This window comes from Pseudopodoces humilis, chromosome 3 (genome assembly GCF_049639895.1).
Source record: "Pseudopodoces humilis isolate 2021_Gansu_Grassland_sample_001 chromosome 3, ASM4963989v1, whole genome shotgun sequence".
Classification (NCBI taxonomy): Eukaryota; Metazoa; Chordata; class Aves; order Passeriformes; family Paridae; genus Pseudopodoces; species Pseudopodoces humilis.
In genome coordinates, this window is record NC_142202.1 from 78,321,669 (window position 1) to 78,339,636 (window position 17,968).

Consider the following 17,968-nt stretch of genomic DNA (forward strand, 5'->3'; position numbering starts at 1 on the left):
GACCATATGATGTTCTCAGCAGTAAAAAAATTGGAGAAGGAGGGGACATTTGGAGTTACGGTATTTTTCTTCCCAAGTCATTGTTGTTAATGATGAAGCCCAGCTTTCATGGAAATAGCTAAACTCATGCCTGCCAATGGGAAATAGTAAATCAAGTCCTTATTTTTCCCTTATATTTATTTCAACCCCTGATCTTTCTCATTTTCACCATTCTGATTCTCTCCCCCATCCTGCTACAGGCAGGAGAGAGTAAGTGGCTGTTTGCACTTAGTTGCTTACTAGAGTTAAACCAGGCCACACTTTAGATATTCCTTTCACATGGACAAACGCTTCAGGGCTAAAATTCTTCAACTGAATTTCAACTGTAATAAACCTTTTAAAGCCCACGGAGAATTTTCACTGGCATTCTGTATGGAAACAAAGTTTTTGTTTCTCTCTGCATGCCATCTTTCTGGGTGTGCTTTTCCACAAAAGAAACAGAAGGCCCAGGACAGAGGTATCTCTGCTACACCAGCACACCCGTTACATCCTGATTAGAATAAGCTGCACTGCCAGAAGGATACACCTATTTCCACATCCACTTCTGTCTGTAAGGGACCATCTGGCAAAAAGTAAAAGCTGAGGAATTATGTCCGTCTAAGCCTCCAGCTATTTTCAGCTCAGGCCGTTTTCCACACCTGACACAGCCTGCTACCTCCATAGTGTGAAAAACGAGCTTCACATACTTTAATATAGAATTTAAAAGTTTAATAGAAAGACAATTAGGAGATAAAAATAAAGTATACAGATATGGCCAGGTGTCTCTGCATTCAGCCAAGAGAGCACACCTTATTAACAAAGGATTGCACCTTCAAAACAGAACCCTACTACATATTCATAAATTCTCATACTTATTCATACATTCTTCTTAAGTTTTTTGATGTTCCTTTGTTTAGTTTTTACCTTGCCCCCTTCTCAACAGATCAATCTTCTTGGCGCCACTGGGTTTTATATCCTCCAATAACAGATGCAATAAATTCTTCTCTTGGAGGGCTTGGACGACAAGATAATCTTAAGAATAAAGGGGGGGTCTCTGACTATCTTTTCAGTCTCTGGGTTATATAAACAAAAGTAGTTTGTACTTTAATATCATGTTATAGCCTAACATATATGTATTATACCACTATTTCTAAGTTTCATCAATATCAGAAATGAAAGAAACCATATTAATACAACAAAATGTTCTAACCTTATACGTATAACATTCATTATAATATTTGCAAAAAGCCAATAATATAATATGCGCTTATAACAATAGCCACGGATTACATTCTCTTTGAAGCACTGCTCAGTCTTCCCTGAGACCTGTGTAAACTCTGCACTGGCAGCAGCCTCAGCCGACTGCTCCTGTGGCTGGACAAATGATCCCCCCAGCTGCTTCCAAGCGAGGTCCTGTTACTTTCCTGTAGTGGCTCGAAGGTGCTCACTCAGAATCACGGAATCAATTAGGTTGTAGAAGTCCTCTGAGATCAAGTCCAACCTATGACCAAACACCACCACTTCAACTAGACCATGGCACCGAGTGCCACATCCAGTCTTTCCTTAAACACCTCCAGGCATGGTGACTTCACCACCTTCCTGGGCAGCCCATTCCAATGCCTAATCATCCCTATGAAGAAATTCCTTCTAATGTCCAGCCTAAACCTCCCCTGGCGCAGCTTATGACTATGTTTCTCTTGCTGGTTGTCTATGAGAAGAGGCCGAACCCCAGCTGGCTACAGCCTCCTCAGCCAGCTGTAGAGAGCGATAAGGCTTCCCCTGAGCCTCCTTTTCTTCAGGCTAAACACCCCCAGATCCCTCAGGCGCTTCTTATACAACTTGTGCTCCAGCCCCTTCACCAGCTTCGTGGCCCCCCTCTACACAAAGAGGAGGAGCCTGCAGCAGTTCGTGGCCACCTCCCTTCCCAGCCCGCCCCGCTTCGCGGGCTGAGGAGCCCCAGGTTACGCTGCCCTCTTCCCGGCCGGGCACCACCCCTGGTCCCGGAGCCCCGGAAGCGGAAGCGGCTCCCGGCGCTCCGAGTACGGCGGCGGTCGAGGCGGAGCCGGGTGTGAATGGAGGCGCCGCGGGCGAGGGGCCGCGGGCCGCCCGGGGCCCGCCCCGCACCCCGCGCCCCCTCCCCGCCTCCCTCCCTCCCCCCCCGGGCCCCGCCATGTCCTACAACAAGATCCCGCCGCGCTGGCTCCACTGCCCCAGGAGGGGACAGCCCGTGGCAGGTGAGCGCCCGGCCCAGTCCGGCCCTGCCCGGCCGCGGGGCGGGAGCGGGCCCGGCCCCCTCCCCTGCGGCGCTCCGCTGCCCGCCGGTCCCGCTTCTCCTCAGCGCCAGGGCCGCCGCGGCCTCTCGCCCTCTGTCCCGGCGGAGCTCTTTGTCCCGGGGCTACGGTTGTGCAGTGTTCCCCCCCGAGCTCCTGGCCGGTGTTTGTCCCGGATCTGACTCCCGTTGGGCGGCTGTTCTCCTTAAAGCCCGGCCCGCAGCAGCGCTCTGCCTTCAGCGCCGGGCTCGCCCTCCCTTCGGCCTGTGCCCCCCCTCTGACACGGACTCGCCCCGGCCTCTCCCAGAGGTGCAGGGGTGCGGGCCCTCTCTTGCCCCCCGGAGCCTTAGTGCTGGGCTTTCGCTTCGCACTGGTTCAGTTTCGGGCTAAAACTTTTCCTGTCTTTTACAACTGATCAGAGGGGTGACAGCCAGGCATGCAGAAGGTGCCATACTGGAGCTACTAAGTTGATCAGAGGCTTGGAGCATTTTTCTTAGGAGGAAAAGCAGAGAGCTGAGCTTGTTCAGCCTTGAGAAGAGGTGACTGAGAGGGGATTTCATTAATGTGTATAAATATATAAAGGTGTGGGGGGATGTCAGGAAGATGGAACTAGGCTCTTGGTGGTGCCAAGCAATAGGAAAAGAGGGAATGGGCAGAAACTGATGGACAGGAAGTTACACCTGAACATGAGGATGAACTTCTCTACCGTGCAGATGACTGAACTGGAAGAGATTGCCCTGAGAGATTGTTGAGTCTCCTATACTGGAGATAATCAAGAGGCATCTGGATGCAGTCCTGTGCAATGTGCTGTAGGATTACTCTGTTTGAGCAGGGAGGTTGGACCAGATGACCCTCTGTGGTCCTTTCCACCCTGACCAATTCTGTGATACCAGTCCTTTGTGCAGCCTCTTCCACGTGCGGTTCTCTTTTTTCTGAATGCTATGAAGTCTTATCTCTGTCAGTTTGTTACTCTGCTGACTGACAATGCCCTTCCAGTCACCAGTGTTCCTGAGTTCTTTAGCTGGAAAATGAGTTAAAGTGTTGTACTCTAGGCTTGTATTTCAGGGTTCGTCATTGGTTCTGTCTTCTTGGATATTCTTACCCATAACACAAGGTCTCGGTTGTTACTCAGTATCTAGTCTTCTGGCATATAGTGGTAGTGAATTCAGCATCATCTAGACACACATTTTTTATTGTGTGTTAACTATCATACTGACGGCAGGTAAATGTTTCCTCTGCTGCCTGGTATGAGATAAAGTAAACAAACATCTCTCTTTTCAATTTTCTCAAGTTCTTATTTTCTTTATAATGCAAGCAATTCCAACCTCCAGTTGTTTTTTGTTTTTTTTTCCTCCAATATTTTCTAGTTTTCACTCCTTTCATATCCTTCTCTGTGATGATGTAAAGGTATGTTTTCAAAACACAACATGTGCTACTCTGTGTGTTACTTAAACTGGCATTGTGCCATGATTTGCCTGATAGTTAAACTCCCATGTTTTCTGTCCCACATCATCTTACATTTTTTTGATGGCAGTTGGTTGTGGAATGGAAGACAATGATGGCTATATTTAGAACCTGGTTAGACATCTCAGTTGGTTTAATCCTCAGTAATTATCAATATATTATTGGTGTTTATCAGTAATAAGCATCAGTTTGTCTGTTACTGGTTTCCCTCAAGTTCCTTATATTTCTCTGAACTTGGCTTAGTTAAATAACACTGTTGTTGGATTGCTCATGTCCATTATCTCTTTCTCCTGATCATGGCTGCATGCATTACTTTGTATCTAATAAGAGAGATTTGATAGCCTAAGCCTTTGACCATGACAAAAACAGACTAATGATTCTTTATTCTGTGATTTTCTTCTCAGCACGTTCTTGATCTCTGTTAGTTGTGACTTTTGTTTGTCTTTTGAGCCATGGTTTCTCAGAAATAGCAACCTAGAGTAAGCATGAATGAGGGTCATCGGTGTGTCATCTGCTGTGCCATCACTGCTTGTGTGTTTGTTTATTCAGGAACTGCAAGGTAATTATTTTCCATTCCATGTGATCATGCACAGGAAGTTAATGCACAGTAAAAAACGTGAAAGTGCTTGGCTCATTTCTTTGAGTGCTTTATCAGGATGTGTTCTCATTCACCTGATTTTTAGTTTTTAGTGTGAACAGCTTACCAGAAGTAATGGTATGCCATTGGTCTTCTTCCCTTTTTTGCTGTTTTACATTCATAGACATCTAGCAGTTTTATGGGAGATAATTTTTAGGGTTTAATTGATGTTGGTACTATCTCCCAGATATGTTACATTTTAGTTTTAATTAGTGTTTAAATCAGATTTCCAAGGACCTGTATGTGGCTTTATTTCCATCTGATAGTGTATTAGTAATAGTGTTGCTAAGTAAGGTTTTCATGGCTTCTGTGGGGCTCATATTCATTGAGTGTTTGATCATGATGCTCTTGTCTCATGGTTGTGGCATCTAGAATTTCTAGATGACCTCAATGCATGTACTAATGAGGCCTGAAACTCTGCTATTGGTGAGTCTGGGTTCATTCAGGTTAACGGGGATCTTTATCCTGGACAGGGTGAATTAATCTACATCACCCATTACCTTGCAGTTCACTTCTTTAAATATTGGTAGTTTTGTGCCACTTTCTGGTTTTATGGTGCAGTAGTTCCTCAGAATTGCACATTTTCACATTTATTGCATTGTAGTAGAACTTCAGTCATTTTGATCAAAAGAGCTTTTTCTGAATGCTTAGATCTGAAGTGATCAGGTTGCTTCAGCAATGATGTCTTGGCATCACCATCTCAGCAGCTGTCTGCTTTTCATGACCATTGAAAACCCATTCTCTTGGCAATTTTGCCATGGAAAGTGCTAGCACGATGCGGAAGAAAAGGCATGAGAAGTGTATCAGCAGCATTTTCCAGCCTCCTATTGATGCATATTATTAATCCTTTTCTAGACATACACATGGCATGCAGAACTGTGGAGTATTATGGACAACATCCATATTGCATATGAGAAAGCACTCATAAATAATTTACTCTTAAATTAAGAGTAATGCTTCTGGCTCAGGAAATGCTTCTGAGCTACAGCTTGTTGTAGTTGGGGAGGACAATCTGATAAAGAATTGTCATTGTCATTGTTTTACTCTTTCCTAGTTGTCTGTTACTGGCCTGTGTTGGTGATGACATACTAGGTGAAATGGATGCTTTGGTGCAGCATAGTTCTCTTGAATCAGAAAACTGTTACTTTTTAGAGATACTGGGTTTTTTTTTTAATTGTGGATTTTACAATTTAATTTTATTCCCTTAAGCTCTGTCACTTTACCCAGTCTAGCCTTTCTAATCAATGCTCAGTCTAAACATACCATGGCCATATAAAATTATGTGTCATGTTTTGAGTTGATAGCTTCATGCCACAGAAAATTTGGCTAAATTAAGAGTATTTTTTCACTGGTATGCTCTAGAATTTAGATTTGAAGATAAAGAAATTGACAAAGTTAGAGCACATACATGTCGAAAATGTGATGTCTTACATTGTTCATTTCAGTCTTCCTCAGATTTATCCAATTGATGTCTGTGCTCTGTATACTGGGCTCTTTATTTTTAGAATTTTTTACCTATTATTCAGCCTAAAGAAATATCATCTCTTAGGTAACTAATTTGGAAAATGTTTTTTAATAGCCACTTCCAAAACTCTCTGACAGATTTGAACTTAATTGTGGAAGTAGGTAATCATCAGTTACCAGGGTTTCAGTAACGTTTTGAAGTTAATTTGGAAATTCTACTGAGGAGTTAAAATTAGTGTCATAATGTAGTTTAGGTACTCAAATGACTTGGGATGCTTTGATATCCATTTAAAATATCACTTTGTTACTGTTGGATCACCTAATTCAACAAATGATTTTTTAATCTTCAAAAGCTGATGCATGGAGGCTTAAGTTGAGTTGCAATCAGCTGTTACTGCATCACTTCTTTAGTGTAAGATGTAAGGTAAAACTGTAGAAGAGACAGTAGCTTCTGCCTCCTTTATACTTGTCCATGTTATTCAAAAAGGTTAGAAATCTTTTTAGAATTAAAGCTTAGCTTTTCAGTAGCTTGACGATGCTTAATGAGAGGCTTGTATGCAGACAGGGAAGGAGGGTTTTCAAGCATCTGTACAGAAACTAAATTGCAAATTTTCCAGGTAGAGAAGAAGAAACTGGAATTTATAGATGCTGAGCACCTAAATACTTCCAAACATCTGTGTTCCAGCTTTGAAAGACATAGTAAATGGGCTCTATATGAAATATTCATCACTTCTGCAGCTGTCTGAAGGTATTCAAATACTGCAGGGGATGCTGACTAGATTTCTTTGTCTTTTCCTGTCAATGAACAGTAATGTATTTTGGTTGCTCAAAAAGAAATCAGAGTACAAATCAGACACTAAATCAAGGTTTGCTACTAGGAAGAGAATGAACATGATCATTCTCTGTTCCAGAAGATGGAGAACAGAAGAGTCTTCTGTGTGACTGTACAGTCTCATATCAGGTGCTATAGGAAGCAATTGTAACCTCCAGGCAGTTTTCTCACTCTTTTCTTTTCTCAGCATCTTGTAAAGGATGGTGGTTTTCTTATGTAGCCATTGACTCATTCATCATTGCAGCTCCTATTCTTGAGTGCCTCGGTTAAAAAAGCTTAGTTACATTCTTCGTGTTCCATAATGAATGACTAGATGTGTTTGTGTGGGCTTGAGAAGTGGCAAAGTCAAAAAACTTACAAGCACAATGTTCTTTTGCAACAATTAGGGTGATGATAAATTTTTGTGTTTAAATAATGTAAACTTAGGATTCGCATAATCAGTCTGTACAGAGGAGTATTATGAGTTAAAGTGGAAGGGCTAATAGAGAGAGAGACTGAATGAAGGTGAAAAGGAACACAAAGAAGCAAGAAAATTGGATAGTTGAAGAAATGAGGAAATGGAGGGGAGGTATCCAACCCAACAGCCTTTACCAGGGTAGATGGAGGGTGTGTAACTTGGGATGAAAAGGCAAAGGGCAATAAAGTGAAATTTTTCTAATACTCAAACAAGTTGAAGTGACTAATTTATTACTGTTTAATGTGAGTGTTGGTTGTATGACAGAGTAACTCTCCTTTTAGCTGTGAATTTTGGAATGGTCTCAGACAGGTAAACAGTGAACCTGTTTTGCATGTTGCTCATGAACATCTAACCTGAGCTAACCAGTTGCATAAAGCTTCATAGTTTCCATGTCTGTCTGTCTGTCTTCTGTGGTTTCTAATGTCCATTTCGTGGAAGATAGATGCTTATTTGAAACTATATAGAGTGTTGTTAAATTTTTTTTTTGCAGGGATCTTTACTGTATGTTATATTTGCAGGTAATCAAAGCTGATGTTTCCATGATTGGATGACAAACTGTCATTTTAAAATGCTGTTTTCATATTTTCAACTGTACTGAGTTTAAATTTTCTATATTCTGTTGTGCTGTAGCCTCCTAACTTAAATCACACTAAAAATTAGCTAAAAATGCTAAATTACACTGTTTTAGATGAGCTGACCTGTATTTCCTTTAAACTTTTAAACTTGTGAATTCAGAGAACTCATAACTAAAAAATATTCCAATTTTCTGTTGACAGTACTATTTCTGCAATTTTTTATTATTGCAGAATAAATAATAATTTATTATTAAAAAATATTTATTATTGAAGGTGAATTCTAAAACTGCTCAGCATGTTGCTTTGAAATGCTAAGTTGTAACTGTACATAAAATACTGCAAAATTTTATTATTTTTCATAGGGAAGTTTTTACCTTTGAAGACAATGTTAGGACCAAGATATGATGAGCAGGTTGCTGAAGAAAATCGTTTTCACCCAAGTATGTTATCCAACTACTTAAAGAGTCTGAAGGTAAAGTTAAATTTTCTAATAACTGAAACATTGCTTTCCTTATTAATGTTTACTTAAGTGTTGCTTTTCAGATCTAAGGAAAAAGTGGTTGATGGCTTTGTTTGGGACACTTGTACAGAAAATTTTTGTAATGTTTGTTTAGATTTCCTGGTCTCCTCTGTAATTAATGGATTTCCGAAAGCATTTTCTTACAGGTTAGAGTTCTTGAGCTCCCTCTGCTGTTCCTCATAAGAGACACTGCATGAGCCTTGTTGCTCTTCTCTGTTCATCGTCCAGCACCTCAATGTTCTTTTTGAAGTGAAGGGCCCAGAACTGAGCACAGCACTCGAGGTGTGGCCTCACCAATGCTGAGTACAGGGGCACAATCACTGCCCTGGTCCTGCTGGTCACACCATTACTGATACAGGCCAGGTGCCATTGGCCTTCTTGGCCCCTCGGGCAGCACAGTGTTGGCTGACACTGAGCCAGCTGCCCCCAGCCACCCCTATGTCCCTTCCTGCTGAGCAGCTCTCAAGCCACTCTTCCCCCTGCGTCTAGCACTGCCTGGGCTGCTGTGGCCTGAGCACAGGACCCTGCACTTTGCCTTATTAAACCTTGTGGCATCCATCACTTCAGACTTGTGGTTCTGGCTCACTTCTTCATCCTCTGTTTTGCCCATTTCTATCTGCGTGCTTCAGTTTGCGTGTTGTTCTGCACTGTAGCACAACTGTGACATTAAAGGTGGGGAACAGGACCTCTCCAGCCTTTCACGTAGTTCTCTGGAATGTTGTGGCCAGACTGGTGCATCTGGAGATGTGGGAAATGGGATTTTGAGCCTGCCAGGCAAAGAAAGGCTTACCACCTAATTAATTTAATTGGTTATTAAACTTTATATAGAAGCTCAGTGTCATTTGTTTTGATTGTATCTGAGATGAATCATGCAAATGGTGTTTTTTCTGTGGGTTTTTTCATTATTTTTTGCTGTGGATTGAAGTTAAATTAATACTGAATTTATTTAACAGCATCAGACCTGAAACATCAGAAGAATTAGATGACTAAAAGATGGGAATCCTCATTTTATTAATTTTATTTAAGCTTAGGTATGAAGTAGATGGTGAACTAATCAGTGTAGCAGTGGTAGAAGGACCGGTGCAGTAATGTGATAAGGAAGTACGATCAGTGAACCATATGTGCCTGTTCTTGGTGCTTGAACTGGTAGGATTTTTCTTGATAGAGTTCTTGCATCTGTGCTTTTATGATCAGCTCTAATCACAGAGGATCAAACAGAGCTCTCTGTGAATAAAAAGATAAGAATCCTGAGGTTCAAAATATTTCCTAAGACAAGATTAAAACCAAACAAGGTTAAATGTTGATACCAAAAAATGTATATAGTTTATTTAACAGTAAAAGAAGTAAAGAGAAAGGAAGAAATAGAAAAAAGAGGTGGGAAGAGTGACAGGGACAGATTAAGTAGAAACATACTGCCCTTCTGAGGGTCCCAAGGACATCTTGCTGCTCCTCTCCCTCTGGTCTTGGTGGGGAGAGTGCCCTGCCACAAAGTATAGAACGCAGTGGATTAATATGCGTTTGGGCCAGGTGGGAATGCCCAGGTGCCTCCCCTGAGTGGGGCAAAGTTTGACACTGTCCCTTGCAAGGCTCTGTGTCAGTTGCATCATTTCACATCATGTGCAGTGCTCTGGTGCAGGGTCTGGGGAACCATTCAGGGGGCCTTTGATGGACCATGATCTGTCCTGCAGATGTGGCTTTCCTGGGGTGGGAGGCCCCACAGCTGTGCTAGTCTGTGCAGGGTGTTCACTGCCTCTGCCCAGAGGCTACACACTGAAAACCTCTCCTCCCCACCAGGCTGGGGAGAGTCTGTGCAGACCTGGCAGCAGATAAGCCTGCTGCTCCACCCCGAAGCTGCTGGGCTTAATTCTCCTGTGGAAGTATTTCTCTTCCCCAGCCCAGACCTGAGAATAGTGCCACTTTTACCTTGTCTCTGATCAGCTTACAGTCCAGGGCCTTGGTCAGTGGGCCCATTCAGGGTGGGCTTTGGTGATGCAGCTTTTGTAGGTGTAGTTTCATTATACAGTTTTAATGGACAAAAATCCTTCATAAAAATGTTTAAGCCATAATCTATAAAATTTAAGTCTCTGACGTGCATCTGAATTCAACTTGAGTTCCTGTTTTATGTATTATGTTATTTTTGACTCTGACTGGATTTGATAGGCATACCTGGAAATTTTCCCAAACCAGTCTTATTCATGGTTTAAAGGAATTTAAAATTCTGTGTGTATTTTGAAATTACAAAGAACTTCTAAATTTCTAAATTTAATGTAACTTCTAGAATTTCTAAATGCTTGCCTCCTTAGTAATTTGCCACAAAAAAAAAAGAAAAGAAAAAAAAATCATGGTGACACTTTGTAGGCTTTCCAATAGTCACATCTGTCAGTTCTATGGTAATGCTACAAATTCATCATGTCTTGAGTGACATCAGACTAAAATTTGATAGTAAGATCAGTAGCATGAGGATCTCCACTTATAGTTTGGTATTTTTGATTAACAAGCAGAACACAGAATTTCTCTCAAACTCAAGTTCTCACCAAATCTATTACATTGTATTGAACCCTGGTATTGTTGATGAGTGTTTGCTGTTTGAAAACATACATATATATTTATATATTATATATATATATATTATTTGCTAAATTACGTAGTAGTTATTGGAGTGCTCTATCAGCAGCTTGCCAACAAGTCAGCAATTAAATAAATGTTAAATTGAGGAGCTTTGTAAGAGTGAGTTTTCCCACCCAAGTTGAAAGTAGCTTGCTGTGCGTGGTTCTTGTAATTTTATTGCAGTGTGTTTTTTTACTGCTAATATTTTGCAGAATAATTACTTCTGAAAACTGGTTATTACTTAAGTCCATATAATTTAGCTCCCAAATAAAAGACTTCAGCAGAAACTTTTACATCTAGATTTCTGTAACAGAGAGTTATTGCTGTTACCACAGATTTTTGAAGGTACTGGTTTTGTATTTTAGACAACATCTGTCTGGGTGGAACTGTCTCTAACAAGCTTCCTATGTGTTTCCTTTTTTCCTGGAGCTGGTGGCTGAAAATCTGAATGTTAGAAACTGATTTAATTAGCCATGGCAGCCCTATTTTTCTTCTGATCGCCAATATTGGCATAGGATCTTAATGTTCTCTTAAACTAATTGCAGGAGTAATTGGTGACAGTGTGAATAATTTTTTTTAAAATTTATTTCTTGAGTAGGTAGGTTAGTACAGTTTGTGTAAAGCATAAACAGGTAGATTTATTTCTGTCAGAAAAAGCTAGGACATTAGTTAACTCAAGAATGTTTGGGTAATAAATATTCGAATTCCTATTAGGAATACTACTTACCGATTTTCAGCTACATTATTGTTTTCACAGATACATTCAGTCGCTGATCTAAACTATTTTCCTCACATAAGAAATGCAAGAAAAAAGTCCTGAGACTGGAGGGAATTCAGTGTATTGTAGTATGCTCTCTACTTCCAGGGGAGTGTGTTTTCAATCTCCAGTCTCTAAGGAGGGATTTCTGGGGTCATGCAGGGGAACCTAGGAAAGCCCATTTTATTGCACAGCAGCAGAAGAGCACATGCATGAGGCAGTAATAGCTGGGGATATCTGGAATGTGATGAAGTGAGGGGAAGGCTTTTATTTTGTTTCAGTGGTACCTGTGGGGTTTTTTTTTCATGGATTTTTTGAAAATCATGGTCATATACTTTGATATGTTGTATATCCCCCTGTTATTTAAAAAATTCTTTATAATTTTCTTGTGCTTTGCAGTCTCTGAATTGTAATGTGTTATGTGCAATCAATCCCATGGACTGAGAATGCAAATGATTATCTTTCTGTAAAGCAGGAAAACTACTTTCAGGTCTTATATGCTCTATATGCCATAAATACTTTTATATAGCTTTGGATAAATTACACTCAATGCATATTTGCCTTACTGCTCCATGAAGTGTGTGAGGAACAGTGTCACTTCACATGAGCTTCAGTTGTATATGACTGAAATGATCTATAATAATGGCAAAAGAATAGCAAGTGGGAAGTCCTACAGGCCTGAATTAAGTAGTCTTGTAGACATTTGCAAAATGCTGTAGGGAATGGAGTGGGAGGAAAGTAATAATTTAATTAATTGCCTACATAATTAATCACTGTCTAGGATGCTGTCAGTCTCCATGCTTAGCAGTTCAATTGGCACTCTGTATTTGAAGCTTCAGGTGCTGTAACATTGTTTTCAGGTGGACCCCCTTGTGAGGTGCTTTGTTTTTCTGCAAAACAGTAATAAGAGTAAATAAAGTATTCTGAATACAATATTCAAAGTTGACAATGAGAAATTCAGAACTGATCTGGATATTACTTTAGAAGTTTTAATACTGCTGACATAACATTATGATGCTTTTTAATATTTATTAAATTAAAGCAATATGAAAATATATAAGTATTACAAATGTATCTCATCAGAAGTTTGACTATCATGGAGAACTATCTCTGTAGTTAATTGGAAATTTTCCTTTAGGGGTGTACTAAACAACATATTCATGTGAAATAGCTGTTTCTGAACTGTATTCTAGTTATAATTGGATTTTTCCTTTTCTGAATTGTGTGGAAGTGGTGGTGTACTTCGTAATTCTTCCAACTGCACTGCTAAATTATTGCCAGTCTGTTGGTCCTACCTGAAAGCGTGACATTGAGTTTTTTGTCCAAAAGCAATTGCTTGCACTTACAAGACAGGAAACCAGAAATACTTTTTTTGCTCAGGTGTGTTAGTGAGCTGTTTTTGCACAGTAAAACTGGTAGGTTTGTTGTTGGAGATTTTGTTTGGAAGAAGGATCAGTAGGATATACTTTGATGCTCTGTGTGTTTTGTGCCACCCAGTGGCACACATCCTTAAAACTGTAGTAACCTCCATGAGGCTCTTTAAAAGACCTATTTTCCAGCTATAAAAACAATAAAGATAGTAAAGAAAATAAAGAACTATGTTGATGCACACAGGGACACATTAGGGTAGAGCGGGAAAGGCATCCTGGATTCAGGCACACCCTGATGCCCGAGTAGTTGACACTGCCACCGTAGCTGCTGAGAGCATGTTTGAATATCTGAAGTTGTTTTTCATTTTAACTTTAAATAAGATGTTTTTAAGAATTTAATTAATCTGATTAATTTTAAACTTGAAAATGCGTTTGTTCTTTTGCACTGTTTTGCACTTTAATAGACAGGTAGATTAAAATGAGTTGTTTTCTGAGAGTATACTTATATATAAGTCTCAGTAGTTAATTTTTCTTACTGTGCCAGTGTTTAGTATTGTTCTGCTTTAAAAGCACTTGAATCCATCATGTTTGTCTTTTTAGCATGTTAAAGTAATTCTTTGCCAGACTTTCCTGCTGTTAGGAGAATTTTCTTATTTAGACTCATTGGTTGGAGCAAAATGAAGTTTTTGAATTGATGACTGATGCTAATTTAGACACCAGCTTTCACAAAGAAATGCAGATGTCTGTAATGGTGGTAAAATACAGATTTTACAAACCAATGCAATATTTAATGCTTTTTAAACATACAAATGTAGCCCGTGGTTGCTTTTAATTATTATGTTTTTAGACATTTAGTATTTATACGCTGGTGTTTGAACCACATATGTGTTTATTTTTTACTTTTTTATTTTTTTTTTTTAGGTTAAAATGGGTTTGCTGGTAGACTTGACCAACACCATTAGATTCTATGACAGAAATGATATAGAGAAAGAGGGAATTAAATATATAAAGCTCCAGTGTAAAGGGTAAGTTGCGTGCACTTTTTAATTATTTCTTTGGCTTTTAATTTGAAAGATCACACTGAATAAATTATTTTTTTTTTTTCTCTTTTTCCCTTTTTCCCCAGATGTCTCCTAATCCATGTGTTCTTGTCTTTTTCAGGCATGGTGAGTGCCCTACACCTGAGAATACAGAAACATTTATCCGTGTATGCGAACGCTTCAGTGATAAGAATCCTTCAGAGCTTATAGGTACTTCTTATATCAATCTTATGCCCATCATTGGTTTTTATTCTTAGTTTGTTTCATATTTGCTTGTAACTGCAGTCTCTTACTCTTAGAAGTGTGAGCAAAGGAATTTCCTCAGTAGTGCTTATGCATATCTAAATTTGATTTTACTGCAAAACAAATATATTTCTTTTTTTTTACAGAAAGTAGTATGTTTCTGCATCCATCAGTTTGATAACACCTGTTGACTTAATGCAGAAAATTATACAGGCCCAAGAGCTGTCTACAAATACATGATACTTCCACTGTGGTTTTGTAACTTCTGCTGATACAAATGCAAGCTATGTATTGTGTTGACATTTGTCTTTTTTTTTGTCTGGTTTACTTGAAGTCATATTTGTCATATTTGGTAACTGAATTATCAGAGATTTTTTAGGAAGTCTCACAAAACTGGTAGTAGATTCTAGGCAAAGTTTCTCTTCTGTGGTATACTGTCTTGCAGTGAATATTTGAATGTTCTAAGAGTACTTTTTTTTTCTCAGAAATAAATTCCGAATTTAATTTGCACACCTTTTAGTTTTAGTTAAAACTATTTTACTTTGATTTTTGTCAATCATATTAGTGTTCATCTCTATCTGCAAACTGTCAAAGACAACTTACTTTGCAAGTGTGTTTCCAGGGTCAAAATGGGTGTCATCCTCAATCCTCTTGGATGATAATTTTGCAGCCCTCTTGAATCTGAGTGTCTGTGTGACTTAGGACTACATGGAACAATTTTGTACAGGTGTCATTGCTAAGAGCTTGGTAAACTAAGCTGGTATGTTCATGCAGTTTAGGATTCATCCAGGTACATGGTAGGATAGCTGAAGTTATTGGAAGGCACCTGTGGAAATCAGCTACTCAGTTGCTCTTCTTCAGAACAGGGCCAGCTAAAGGAGCTTCCTCAGGACTATGCCCATTTGGCTTTTGACCAGCCTCTAAGCTTGGAGACTACACAACTTTTTCTGGCAGCCTCTTCCAGTGTTTGCTCTTACAATATACAGGGTTTTTTTTCTCATATTGAAACATAATTTGTTGTATTTCAATTTGTAGCCATTGCTTCTTGTTCTGTTGCAGGATGGAATACCACTGAGAATTTTAATACCATTGAGAAATTTAATTTGGTCACACATTTTTTCACCTAGTTTTCTTTTAGATACTTGCTTAGTTTATTGCACACATAATGCAGTTTAATTCAAGATTGTTGTGATTTAACAGCTGCTCCCTCACTTCTCCACTGGTGGGACTGTGGAGAGAAGTGGAAGGGTATAGGTAATGTACAAGTTGAGACAAAGACAGTTCCATAGGGAAAGCAAAAGCTGCACACACAAGTAAAACAAGGAATGAATTCACAGCTTCCCATGGGCAGGCGGGTGTTCAGCCATGCCCAGGAGAGCAGGGCCCCATCACACCTCACAGTGATTTGGGAAGACAAATGCCATCACTTTGAATGTCCCTCCATTCCTCTTTCTTCCTCCCACTCTATGCACTGAGTGTTCTATGGTCTGGAGAATCCCTTTGGTCAGTTTGGGTCACCTGTCCCAGATGTGTCTCCTCCCAACTTCCCAGGCACCCCCAGTGTCCTCCCCAGCATGGCAGCACGAAAAGCAGAAAAGGTCCTGGCTCTATGTAAGCCTTGCTCAGCAATAACAAAATCATCTGTATATCATCAACCCTGAGTTCAACACAAATCCAAGACAACCCCACACCAGCCACTGTGAAGAAAATTAACTCTGCTTCAGTTGAAACCAGGAGAGAGACCTGTGTGTTATTCTCTGAATGGTAACACAACAATGTGGTTTAAAAAACGAGGGACTGCCAAATGGGAGTGGAACCAGTCACCAACAGTATTCAAAAACTTACGCCAGAAGCAAGATATTGTTGGTGACTGATCCTACTCACTTTTCTTTCAGCAATTCCTTATTTTCTTTTTTGCAATTCTTACACTTGGTCCTCCAGTAATATTTTAGAACTTCAAATAGTGGTTATGGTCAGCAGTTTATATAGTGCATGGATAGCATGGTGTTGTGGTTTAAAACCAGTAACTAAAAATTACTATTTCTTTCTGTGAGATATGGATTTGAACAAGAGCAAAACAGGCTTAAAACTTAAAAGGAATAGAAACAGTTTATTAACAAACTACAAGAATAAGAACACTAGAATAAACTTCCAGAAAACTCTTTTATCTCTCACCACTTAACTATTCTTTTGTACACGTGATAACATAGAGACAAAAAAACTTTAGAACTTTGGTGGTCAAAAACAGTCTCAATTTTTGCTAGAGTCTTTCTTTCATTCTTTGTAGAGAAACAGAAGTCTCTTTTTGCCGATCTATGGAGTTTTTAGAGTTCACTCCTCCCATTCCACATTATTCCGAGGTGTGCATGGGTCAAATGAGTCTAGGGATACTATTTTAAGGATGAGTTATTCAAAGGCAGAAGTCTTCTTCATCTGTCTCTGTGAGCCTTCCTGGAAAACAGCTTTTGCTTTGCTCTTCAAGGCTTCAAAAAATCTTCACTCTATCCATCTCCAGCAACTCACAGTATCACAATCACTCTCTCTTTTTTTAAAAAAGTCCACACTTTGAATACTCTATTCCTCCCATACTCTAGTCATGAATTAAAGGAGTCTTTTAAACTACTATTACCCATCTCCATAGCTTTTACAAAAAGATATTTCAGCTGTACGCATCTCCTTATTCTCTCTTTCTTATTTAAACTTAACTCTTTCTCTCACTGTTTTTAGTGGTTCTATGATGTTTTTTGCATGTTGATTGTCTCTCTCGTTCTCTGTCTTTTCTGAGAAAAAGGAGTAATCTGTTCATCTATTCAAGTAGTAAAGAATCAAAAGCTTTAGAAAGCTGCAAGAGATCATGGTGTCAGGTTTCAGTCCCGCAGCAGAAACTGAAAACGAAGCTCAGCTGACCGACTCTGCTTCTCTACCCCCCCCTCCCTGCGGCCTTGTCGGCCTGGAGCGGGGGGGGAAGGAGGCCAGGACAGCCCTTGTTACCTTGTCAAAAGCCGGAAACCAAAGAGGGTAGGAGAACTCTGTCTGTACTTCTTAAAGGGGTGTTTACAAGTTGAATTCACTTTTTAATGGTCAGATCTGCTGTCAGTTCTTGGAAATGACTGATAATTGGTCAGGAGGAAAAACTCTCATAAGCCACTAGCAGCTCTAACTTCCTCTCTTTCTAAGCTGTCTTAAAGGTAAAGCTACACCATGACACATGGTAATATCCTATAAGTAGCAGACCCATTTAGTTGGTATTTCAACTTATAAAATGCCATTTTTAGTGCTGAGTCACTAACTTTTTTACTTTATTTTGATGAATTGTGGAATATTTTTCTGTTATTTAGACCTTTCACCTCTATAGGAGAAAAAAGTCAATTAGTGTTAAGGAGAAAATAGTATGTTGACTAAACTTTTGAAGAACATGTTGTTTAGGCTTTCATAGTAAAAGAGGAATGTTGGAATTTTTAATTTCCCTTTTGTGAATTACTGAAATTTGTTATTTTGGGCACTTGTTTCCTTTGACAGAGCATCAGAGGGACTGGTGTGGAGGATGTTTATCAAAAGTGAAAGTGGTTTAGAGCAGTGAATAGTACTGCACCCTGTGTGATCTTTCTCTTCCAAGCCATTTGGTCTAATGCTGAGATGCTTATCTTTGTCATATGTATAAAATTATCAACTTAACCTTGGCAGCAGTAACAGCTGCAGGATTTAGTGATAGCA

At 39.7% G+C, this 17,968-nt stretch overlaps 1 protein-coding gene across 2 annotated transcripts in view; it reads left to right on the plus strand.

Moving 5' to 3' along the window:
- Positions 1–2,128: 2,128 nt before the first annotated feature.
- Positions 2,129–17,968, plus strand: part of RNGTT (RNA guanylyltransferase and 5'-phosphatase) — a 171,845-nt gene continuing 156,005 nt past the window's right edge. Inside the window, exons 1-4 of one of the 2 annotated variants that reach the window (XM_005518195.3) lie at positions 2,129–2,252; positions 8,080–8,189; positions 13,893–13,996; positions 14,133–14,221. In XM_005518195.3, the coding sequence (XP_005518252.1) occupies positions 2,189–2,252; positions 8,080–8,189; positions 13,893–13,996; positions 14,133–14,221 (367 nt within the window). In that variant the 5' untranslated portion in view covers positions 2,129–2,188. Of the gene's footprint in view, positions 2,253–2,754; positions 2,828–8,079; positions 8,190–13,892; positions 13,997–14,132; positions 14,222–17,968 lie in introns of those variants that run through there. The other variant, XM_014263722.2, reaches the window with a different exon arrangement.